This window comes from Salvelinus namaycush, chromosome 30 (genome assembly GCF_016432855.1).
Source record: "Salvelinus namaycush isolate Seneca chromosome 30, SaNama_1.0, whole genome shotgun sequence".
Classification (NCBI taxonomy): Eukaryota; Metazoa; Chordata; class Actinopteri; order Salmoniformes; family Salmonidae; genus Salvelinus; species Salvelinus namaycush.
In genome coordinates, this window is record NC_052336.1 from 1433804 (window position 1) to 1445773 (window position 11970).

At 40.8% G+C, this 11970-nt stretch overlaps 1 protein-coding gene across 1 annotated transcript; it reads left to right on the forward strand.

Annotated features, from left to right (window-relative positions):
• Window positions 1-544: 544 nt before the first annotated feature.
• On the forward strand, window positions 545-10741 carry LOC120024756 (butyrophilin subfamily 1 member A1-like). Its single transcript, XM_038969041.1, has 5 exons — window positions 545-611; window positions 1387-1749; window positions 3386-3667; window positions 4611-4754; window positions 10206-10741. Exons 1-5 carry the CDS (start codon window positions 545-547, stop codon window positions 10739-10741), a joined length of 1392 nt encoding a protein of 463 aa, XP_038824969.1.
• Window positions 10742-11970: the final 1229 nt, after the last annotated feature.

Below are 11970 nucleotides of genomic sequence, written 5' to 3' on the forward strand. Positions count from 1 at the left end.
TCCTATATTTTTATTTTATTTATTTTCATTTTTAATCCCAGCCCCCGTCCCCGCAGGAGGACTTTTGCCTTTTGGTAGGCCGTCAATGTAAACAAGAATTTGTTCTTAACTGACTTGCCTAGTTAAATAAAGGTTAAATCAAATAAATGATCCATAATATCGCCTGCTTTGAATCACATTGAGGGTCTAGAGCTCAGGATCTTTATGATTTTTAACAGTATTTAATCCTCTCTTTCAGAAATGATGTGGACTTTGACAGACTGTCTGCGTGTTACTCTCCTGCTTCTCCTCCAAAGAGCAGTCTCTGGTAGAGTGCCCTAACATGATCTCTCTGTTAGTCTCTTTTTTAAACTGAGTTACAGTTTAAAAAAGGAAATCAATCAATTGAAATACATAAATTAGGCCCTAATCTATGGATTTCAATTGACTGGGCAGTGGCGCAGCCAGTCCCAGCCAATCAGAATTCGTTTTTCCCCCCAAAAGGGCTTTTTTACAGACAGAAATACTCCTCAGTTTCATCAGCTGTCCGGGTGACTGGTCTCAGATGATCCCGCAGGTAAAGAAGCCGGATTTGGAGTCCCTGGGCTGGCGTGGTTACACCGGGTCTACGGGTTTCAGTCTGATTGGAATAGGTCCAAATTCTCTGAAACCACATTGGAGGTGGCTTATGGTAGAGAAATGAACATTAAATTATTTGGCAACAGCTCGGGTGGACATTCCTGCAGTCAGCATGCCAATTGCAAGCTCCTTTAAAACTTTGTGTTGTGTGACAAAACTAAACATTTTATGGTGGTCTTTTATTGTCCCCAGCACAAGGTGCACCTGTGTAATGATCATGCTGTTTAATCAGCTTCTTGATATGTCACATCTGTCAGATGGATTATCTTGGAAAAGGAGAAATGCTCACTAACTTGGGTGTAACAAATGTGTTCACAAAATTTGAGAGAAATAAGCTTTTTGTACGTATGGAAACTTTCAGGGATCTTTTATTTCAGCTCATGAAACATGGGACAAACACTTTACATGTTGCGTTTATATTTTTGTTCAGTATAAATCAAGTATTTGAGCCAGGTTTGGTGTTTATCTTTAGTGTGGCATGTTAAAGTGGGGCGGCAGTGTAGCCTAGTAGTTAGAGCGTTGGACCGGTAACCGAAAGGTTAGATCGAATCCCCTAGCTGACAAGGTAAAAATGTGTTGTTCTACCCCTGAACAAGGCAGTTAACCCACTGTTTCCCGGTAGGCCGTCATTGAAAATAAGAATTTGTTCTTAACTGACTTGCCTAGTTAAATAAAGATTTAAAAAATGTATGTAAAAGTCTGAATTGGACCAACAGTTGATGATGTGCATGATAGTTTTTGAAAGTGAATAGTTGTTTCTCTTTCCAGAGAAGTTTGAGGTTCTTAATCCGACTCGTGCCATTGTTGCTGTGGCTGGTGATGACATCATTCTGCCCTGTTACATCAAACCCAACATCAGCGCTGAGGACATGAGAGTTGAATGGTTCAGATTCAACCTCCCAGACACTCAGTCAAACATTCGCGTCCATCTCTACCAAGACGGCAGAGACAAATACCATGATCAGATCAGCTCCTACAGTGGAAGGACATCGTTGTTTAAAGAGGAACTGAAGAAGGGCAACACCTCTTTGAAGCTGACCAGGGTACAAGGAACTGATGATGGATTTTACAAATGTCTTGTTCAGTCTAAGACACATTATGATGATGCTACTGTTCAAGTCTACATAACAGGTACATTTATTTCCCCATACAGTGCATTGGGAAAGTATTCAGACCCCTTTACTTTTCCACATTTTGTTGTGTTACAGCCTTAGTCTAAAATTGATTCAAGTTTTTCCCCCTCATCAATCTACACACAATACCCCATAATGACAAAGCAAAAACAGGTTTTTAGAAAAACAACGGAAATATCACGTTTACATAAGTATTCAGACCCTTTACACAGTACTTTGTGGAAGCACCGTTGGCAGCGATTACAGCCTTGAGTCTTCTTGGTATAATGCTTCAAGCTTCGCACACCTGTATTTGGGGAGTTTCTCCCATTCTTCTCTGCAGATCCTCTCAAGTTCTGTCAGGTTGGATGGGGAGCATCGCTGCACAGCTATTTTCAGGTCTCTCCAGAGATGTTTGATCGGGTTCAAGTCCAGGCTCTGGCTGGGCCACTCAAGGACATTCAGAGACCTGTCCTGAAGCCACTCCTGTGTTGTCTTGGCTGTGTGCTTAGGGTCGTTCTCCAGTTGGAAGGTGAACCTTCGCCCCAATCTGAGGTTCGGAGAGCTCTGGAGCAGGTTTTCATCAAAGATCCCTCTGTACTTTGCTCTGTTCATCTTTCCCTCGATCCTGACTAGTCTCCCAGTCCCTGCCGCTGAAAAACATCCCCACAGCAAGATGCTGCCACCATGCTTCACCGTAGGGATGGCACCAGATTTCCTCCAGACATGCCGCTTGGCATTCAGGCCAAAGAGTTCAATCTTGGTTTCATCAGACCAGAGAACCTTGTTTGTCATGGTCTGAGAGTCCTTTAGGTGAGGAGTGGCTTCCGTCTGGCTACGTTACCATAAAGGCCTGATTGGTGGAGTGCTACAGAGATGGTCGTCCTTCTGGAAGGTTCTCACAACTCCACAGAGTATCAGAGTGACCATCGGGTTTTTGGTCGCCTCCATGGCCAAGACCCTTCTCCCCCGATTGCTCAGTTTGGCTGGGCAGCCAGCTCTAGGTATAGTCTTGGTGGTTCCAAACTTCTTCCATTTTTGGAATGATGGAGGCCACTATGTTCTTGGGGACCTTCAATGTTGCAGGACATTTTTGGTACCCTTGCCCAGATCTGTGCTGCAACACAATCATGTCTCTATGGACATTTCCTTCAATCTCATGGCTTGGTTTTTGCTCTGACATGCACTGCCAGCTGTGGGACCTTATATAGACAGGTGTGTGCCTTTCCAAATCATGTCCAATCAATTGAATTTACGACAGGTAGACTCCAATCAAGTTGTAGAAACATCTCGAGGAGGATCAATGGAAACAGGATTCACCTGAGCTCAATTTCGAATCTCATGGCAAAGGGTCTGAATACTTGTGTGAATGTAAGGTATTTCTGTTGTTAAATTTTGATACATTTGCAAAAATGTCTTTAAACCTGTTTTGGCTTTGATATTGTGTGTAGACTTGATGAGGAAAAAACAAATGTAATACATTTTAGAATAAGCCTGTAACGGAACAAAATGTGGAAAAAGTCAAGGGGTCTGAATACTTTCCAAATGCACTGTAAATACAATAGCCCACAGTGATTTGCTCTGTTCCTTCAAGTATATGATTCTGTTCCCAATCTCAGTGGTACTTCAACTCCAGTCTCCCTTTGTGTCTGTAGCTACAGGATCCAAGCCAGAGGTTTTCATTGAGGGAGAGAAAGAAGGAGGGGTGGCTCTGCTGTGTGTATCTAAAGGCTGGTTCCCTGAGCCTGAGTTGGAGTGGCTGGACAGTAAAGGGGTCACTCTGTCTGCTGGATCTTCAGAGACAGACAGGGACTATGAGGGATTCTACATAGTCAAATTAAAGACCATCGTAAAGGAGACTGACACCAACGTCTTTACCTGCAGACTGAGACAGAAGCAGCTCCATGAGGTGATGGAGACAGAGTTTCACGTCCCTAGTGAGTAGCACAACATCACGTTGTTGTTTAACTGATATGAAACACTTTTAATGTATTCTTTTTTATACATCTTTTGGTACTTTTTACCCCTTTTTCTTCCCAATTCCGTGGTATCCAATTGGTATTTTACAGTCTTGTCCCATCGCTGCAACTCCCGTACGGACTCGGGAGAGGCGAAGGTCAAGAGCCACGCGTTCTCTGAAACACGACCCTGCCAAGCTGTACTGCTTCTTGACACAATGCTCGCTTAACCCGGAAGCCAGCCGCACCAATGTGTAGGAGGAAACACCGTACAGCTGGCGACCGAAGTCAGCGTGCAAGCGCCAGGTCGCCAGAAGGACTCGCTAGGGCGCGATGGGACAAGGACATCCCAGCCGGACAAACCCTCCGCTAATCCGGATGACGCTGGGCCAATTGTGTGCCACCTCATGGGTCTCCCGGTCACAGCCAGCTGCAACACAGCCCGGAATCTAACCCGGATCTGTAGTGACGCCTCTAGCATTGCGGTGTTGTGCCTTAGACCGCTACGCCACTCGGGAGGACTAACACTTTTATTGTTTTATATGCTTTCGTATTACAAATGCTAAGTATTAATTAAACATAAATAGGACAGTTGGATACAAGTTTGTCAACATTTTTAGAACTCTAAAGAATTCTAATGTCAAAATGAAACCACGTTGGTTTTGTAGATCCAGCTATATGCCTCCACTCCAAATGAATGGAAAAGATAAGCACAACATTAATCCAGGAAAATTTGGGATTGAGGAATATTGCTGGATTTTTGCAACTGATGTCATGGGATGTGGTTTCATCTTGACATTAGTCTACATTTGAGGTCTGTAAACATCTGACAAAACTTTCTTTATGAGTGAAATGTCCCTTTAATATTATTTGGTAGCAGTGGTAAGCATGCCACTAATCTCAGTTGATTTGTGTCTTGCAGGTGAGCTGTTCTTTTTTCACACACACACATGGAGAGTGGCGTTTGTAGTGATTGTCTCTCTGGGCGTTGTCCTTGTGAGCATTATCAATGTGGCCATATTAGCCTTCAACATCTGGCGCTGGAAGGGTTTGCGCATCGACTATGGTAATAAAAAACAAATGAAATGGTTTATTTGACTGAATGTAAACATTTTACAGTGCAGTTTACAGAGTGGCATACACAAAAGTTGGGTACTAGAACGGAAAGGTTGCTAGTTCGAATCCCAGAGCCGTCAAGGTGGATTTTTTGGGGGGGTTGATCTGTCCTTGAGCAATGCACTTAACCCTAATTGCTCCAGGGTCGCAGCAGTCAATAATGGCTTATACCTGGCCATGACCCCACTCTCCAAGGGTGTCTCAGGGGGAGTTGGAATATGCAAAAAAGACATTTCCATTTCACACCAGGTTAACCACTTGTACATGTAGTGAAACAGGACAAATATAAACACCCCCTATTTGACCTTTAGAAGTAAAAAGCACACATTGGTCAGATACTGTGCATGTGTATATAAGGATTTGTGTAAAGAAAATGAAAGGTTATATATATAGGGCAAACATTTCTATTTGAAACCTTTTCCACAAGTACTACATTTTTAAAATTCAAAATCAAATAACTTAGACAGGGCTTAGACTGTTTACTGCCAAAAATAAGGTATTGAATACTTGTTTTATTTTTATTTATAAATGCTTCCTGATCTTTCTTACAGTGCATTTGCAAAGTGTTCAGACCCCTTGACTTTTTCCACATTTTATGTCACAGCCTTATTCTAAATTGTATTATTATTTTTAAAATTCCCCCTCATCATTCTACACGTAATACCCCATAATTACAAAGCAAAAACAGGTTTTTAGAAATGTTTGCAAATGTAAAAAAATAATGAAAATAAATATAACATTTACATAAGTATTCAGACCCTTTACTCAGTACTTTGTTGAAGCACCTTTGGCAGCGATTACAGCCTTGAGTCTTCTTGGGTATGACGCTACAAGCTTGGCACACCTGTATTTGGTGAGTTTCTCCCATTCTTCTCTGCAGATCCTCTCACGCTCTGTCAGGTTGGATGGGGAGCATTGCTGCACAGCTTTTTTCAGGTCTCTCCAGAGATGTTTGATCAGGTTCAAGTTCTGGCTCTGGCTGGGCCACTCAAGGACATTCAGAGACTCGTCCCGAAGTCACTCCTGCGTTGTCTTGGCACTGTGCTTAGGGTCGTTGTCCTGTTGAAGGTGAACCTTCGCCCCAGTCTGAGATCCTGAGTGCTCTGGAGCAGGTTTTCATCAACGATCTCTCTGTACTTTGCTCTGTTCATTTTTCCCTCGATCCTGACTAGTCTCCCAGTCACTGCCACTGAAAAACATCACCACAGCATGATGCTGCCACCACCATGCTTCACAGTAGGGATGGTGCCAGGTTTCCTCCACACGTGACGCTGGCATTCAGGCCAAATACTTCAATCTTAGTTTCATCAGACCAGAGAATCTTGTTTCTCATGGTCTGGGAGTCCTTTAGGTGCCTTTTGGAAAACTCCAAGTGGGCTGTCATGTTCCTTTTACTGAGGAGTGGCTTCCATCTGGCCACTCTACCATAAAGACCTGATTGGTGGAGTGCTGCAGAGAGTGTTGTCCTTCTGGAAGGTTCTCCCATCTCCACAGAGGAACTCTGGAGCTCTGTCAGATTGACCATCGGGTTCTTGGTCACCTCTATGACCAAGGTCGTTCTCCTCCGATTGCTCAGTTTGGCCGGGCTGCCAGATCTAGGGAGAGTCTTGGTGGTTCCAAACTTCTTTGATTTAAGAATGATGGAGGCTACTGTGTTCTTGGGGACCTTCAATGCTGCAGACATGTTTTGGTAGCCTTTCTCAGATCTGTGCCTCGACACAATTCTGTCTTGGAGCTTTACGGATAATTCCTTCGACCTCATGGTGTGGTTTTTGCTCAGACATGTACTGTCAACTGTGGGACCTTATATAGACAGGTGTGTGCCTTTCCAAATCATGTTCAATCAATTGAATTTACTACAGGTGGACCCCAATCAAGTTGTAGAACCATCTCAAGGATGATCAATGGAAACAGGATGCACCTGAGCTCAATTTCGTGTCTCATAGCAAAGGGTCTGAATACTTATGTAAATAAGGTATTTCTGTTTATTATTCTTAATACATTTGCAAACTTTCTAAAAACCTGTTTTCGCTTTGTTATTATGGGGTATTGTGTGTAGATTGATGAGGAACATTTTATTTTAATCAATGCTGTAATGTAACAAAACGTGGAAAAAGTCAAGGGGTCGGAATACTATCTCTCAGATACAGGACAGATACTTCAGAACAAACTTCCTTTAGATTTTTTGGGGGGGTCTATCTGTTGTTCCATGTAGTGAATCTGTTATTGTTATTCAATATGTTTGTATGGGCTAATAGCAGTAAGGCCAAAAAATATTTTTCATATAACATATTTATATATGTTTTTTTGATACCTCAAATGGTCTTAAAATTCTAAATCAAGTAGCTAAATGATCCTTGGTATGACCTTAAAACAATTCCATATAGCTTAGTAGAACCCCCATCCCCCAGTTTAGACAGGGCTTAGACTCTTATGGGTCAATGTAAGGTTTCTTTACATCACAGTGCATGATTTACCTGAACCACATAAGTGTAACTTTGCTCTTTGATGAAGAGAACCTTTCCAAAAAACATCTTGAGTAGGTCCTTTTGTGGACCTTTCCTCTAACTGTTATCTATTGTCATTCAGTATCCAAAGCTGAACACAGTCAGGAGCTAGATAAGTAGTGTCTTACTGTCAAACACGCAGTTTTCTCCTTCAGAAATGGAACTTTGTTAGAGAAAACATTAAAGTTCCTTTGTTAATTAAGGATGTTCTCTCCGTTGTCTCTCTTTTGTATGTCTGCAGAGTTAAAGATGAACACAGTCTTGAGTTGAGAAAGAAGTGTCGAACAGTCCTATGTTGTAACAATCAGCTTGGATCGCAATCTATGCTAGCGCATAAAGTTCAAAGAAATACAGTGTTCATATGAGAGTAACCAAAGCAAAACAGACAAAATGAATGAAGTGAGAAAAATATGCATATATTGTCATAGAAAGTGTATAAATTCAAATAAACACTATAAACAATTCAAATAGACCACAAATAAAACAAACAACATATGACTGCTTTGTCATTGGGGTTAACAATCCACAAGAATGATCAACAATTATCACTTGGAATGGTTAATCTAGACTCTTAAAAGGTTTCTCAAACAAAAGAACCTCAGCTAGGTGCACACCAAACATTTCCCTAAACTCTATTTATAAAATGGCCATGCCTTCTTAAAGGGATAGCCCACCAAAATGACAATGGCGGCCATCTGAGATTTGACAGTGAAAATAAGGCAGTCAGAACTGGCAAATACATAATATAACAGTATTAAAATGAAAATGTACATACAGGCTACACCTTGCAAGCATTTTAAAACTTTAAACCAGACATAATTATATGTCTATGTGCCTATCACCTCACAATTGTGGCAGCGTCACAATGTGTCAAACTCATTCCACGGAGAGTATGTGTGAGTTTTCACTGCTCTCTTTATTGATGAATGAAGGTCACTGATTAGTAAGGAACTCCCCTCACCTGGTTGTCTAGGTCTTGATTGAAAGGCAAAACCAAAAACCAGCAGACACTAGGCCCTCCATGGAATGAGTTTGACACTCCTGGTCCTATGCATCAATTTGTAATATGTTAATATTTTAATAATTGTCTTCTCCATGGATGTGAGATGTATTCATTAAGGATGTTCACTCTAAATGTTCTATTTTTATGTCTGTAGAGAAAGAGAAAGATCACAACACTTGTAAGCTGAGTAAGTAGTGTCCAACAGTCCTACGCATCAATGTGTATTTTTTTTACTCCCAGTTGTATTGGGATAACAAACAACAATTGGAGACAAACAATTCCCATTACATGAATCTGTAACAGAAATGACTAGCAGTACAACATCTAGATTCATGGATAAAAAATCTTTACATATTTGACATTATTGCTTTTCATCACATTGTTTTCACTGTCCCCCATCCCCCTGTCACAAAATGAATTGAATTAATTGTTCACTGTTAAGAATGCTTTAATGGTCTTTAATTCATCTGTTTGTCTACAGAGATACTCGCTGATCAGCTGGGTAAGTAGCAGCTATACACGATGCATTACTAGACCCCGATGGTCAATATATAAAACATACATGTATATTCTAAGGCAGGGCTCTCCAACCCTGTTCATTCAGAGCTACCCTCCTGTAGATTTTAAATTCAACCGTAGTTGCACCTCACCTCATTCAACTTATTAACCAGCTAATTATTAGAATCAGGTGCACTAGATTAGGACTGGAGCGAAAAACTACAGGATGGTATCTCTCCAGGAACAGGGTAGGAGAGACCTTTTCTAAGGGCTTACAATTTGCATTGTGCAAATATGCAAATAACACAAAGATTAGTCATAATTATGTGGTAAAATATCTCTGTATTGGAATTATTTTATGTTCACGCCAAGAATTATATTTTATTTCATTATTTTATTTGAAAATGTTCACACTTGAACAAGAATTGTTTGATTATTTTATTTGTTTCATTTACCCACAGATTTTGTAAACATGAAGGGGAGTCCAGGTAAATTAATTTCACTGAATTGTATTTCAAATAGATTAGATTACTTCATACTGTTGTTTGCAGGTATATTACAGTATATTATGGAAGAGTGATGTATTTTTACACCATGTCACGTTGGATATGTTTCTGGTTCTGAACTTGTATTAAAAAATCGATCTTACCTTATCAATAAAGTTTAGAGAGGGAGATCTGTCATCATGTTCCAAGGGCTCCATACAGTATACTCTACTGTAACATTATATCACCATTGTTTCTGGTATCCCCCAAAACTGACAAACTCTTTCTCTGTATTCTAGAACTTGAAACCATCAGAAATCATGCAGGTCAGTGTGTAATACTCTCCAGTACACCCACCTAGAGTTTCATAAGAATATGAATATCTTCACATTCCGGTATTACTTGAAATATCATGATCACACGTTCATATCTAGAGTATACTGTATGTTATCAATAACAACCTATAGGCTACATATGTCTACAGTAATGTACTGTGCATTAAGTCCTGCAGTAAAATATCGTTCCCCATATTGATGTTCTTTTCTTTCAATTTTTATCAACAATTTTTCACTTCAGAGTAGATGTGACCTTGATACAGCACATCACTATACATGTGTTCCAGAGTAATGTACTGAGCAGTAAAATCCACTCCCCCATATTGATATGTTTATTCTGGGCTCTCGAGTGGCACAGCGGTCTAAGGTACTACATGTCAGTGCAAGAGGTGTCACTGTAGTCCGTGGTTCAAATCCTGCATCACGTCTGGGTGTGATTGGGAGTCCCATAGGGTGGCGTGCAATTGGCCGGGGTAGGCCGTCATTGTAAATAAGAATTTGTTCTTAACTGACTTGCCTGGTTAAAATAAAAATGTTTTATAATTCTAATAAAGTGTATGTTTCTCTCCACAGTGAATGTGACTCTAGACCCTGATACAGCACATCCTAAACTCATCCTGTCTGAAGACGGGAAACAAGTGAGATGTGGAAACATTAAACAGGATCTCCCTGACAACCCAGAGAGGTTTGATACTGGTCACTATGTCCTAGGAAAGGAGGGCTTCTCCTCAAGGAGATTCTACTATGAGGTGCAGGTGGAGGGGAATACTGGGTGGACTTTAGGAGTGGCCAAAGAGTCCATCAACAGGAAGGGGAAGATTGACCTGAACACTGAGAATGGATGCTGGACTTTGTGTCTGATGGATGGAAAGTATAACATTTTCACTGGTCCCTCTGTCACCCTCTCCCTGAGAGAGAAGCCCCAGAAGGTGGGGGTGTTTGTGGATTATAAGGAGGGTCAGGTCTCCTTCTATAATGTGGAGGCCAGGTCTCATATCTTCTCTTTCACTGGCTACACCTTCACTGAGAAACTCTATCCATTATTTTATTGTGGTACTATTGATAACTCAGCCCCACTGGTCATCACTCCTGTAGATGTCACTGACTGACTGTTTTATACCAAACATTGAAATACTGTTCATGTGTGTGTCTGTGTGTGTTTGCATGTGCATGCAAGTGTGTGTGTTACTCAATCTGAATGAATTTTTATGTGTTTATTACTATATTATTATACTAACAGAGAGGAAATTCACCTTGTATAATTTATGCTGAATGTCATCCTATTGAGATGTCAGAATTTGGGGCGAGCTCTTGTAACTTCTCATGGGTTATGTTCTGTGTTGGACTGTGATGTTATGCCTTTCATAGACTCCAGGTACAGTGGGGCAAAAAAAGTATTTAGTCAGCCACCAATTGTGCAAGTTCTCCCACTTAAAAAGATGAGAGGCCTGTAATTTTCATCATAGGTACACTTCAACTATGACAGACAAAATGAGAATTTTTTTTCCAGAAAATCACATTGTAGGATTTTTTATGAATTTATTTGCAAATTATGGTGGAAAATAAGTATTTGGTCACCTACAAACAAGCAAGATTTATGGCTCTCACAGACCTGTAACTTCTTCTTTAAGAGGCTCCTCTGTCCTCCACTCGTTACCTGTATTAATGGCACCTGTTTGAACTTATCAGTATAAAAGACACCTGTCCACAACCTCAAACAGTCACACTCAAAACTCCACTATGGCCAAGACCAAAGAGCTGTCAAAGGACACCAGAAACAAAATTGTAGACCTGCACCAGGCTGGGAAGTCTGAAGTCAGTTAGCCTTATATTAGCTTGGTTAGCTTGGTCACTATTGCTTTGATAATCTTCGGATATTTGCACTCACGAGACTCCCAGTTACACAACAAATGTTATTTTTGTTCGATAAATATTACTTTTATCACAAAAAAACGCCATTTGGGTTGCGCATATTGTTCAGAAAACCAAAGCCTTGTTCCGTTCGACAAATTCCAAAAAGTATCCGTAATGGTCGTAGAAACATGTCAAATGTTTTTTATAATCAATCCTCAGGTTGTTTTTAACAAACATAATCGATAATATTTCAACCGGACCATAACCTATTCTTTAAGAGAGAAAAGGAAAATGGGGAGCCCCTCTCTCGCGCGCAGGAACTATTCAGAGGACACCTGACCTCTTTTGAAACATCTCGCTAATTTTTCAAAATAAAAGCCTGAAACTATGTCTAAAGCCTGGTCACAGCCTGAGGAAGCCATTGGAAAAGGAATCTGGTTGATACCCCTTTAAATGGAGGATAGACGGTCCAGGAAACACAGAT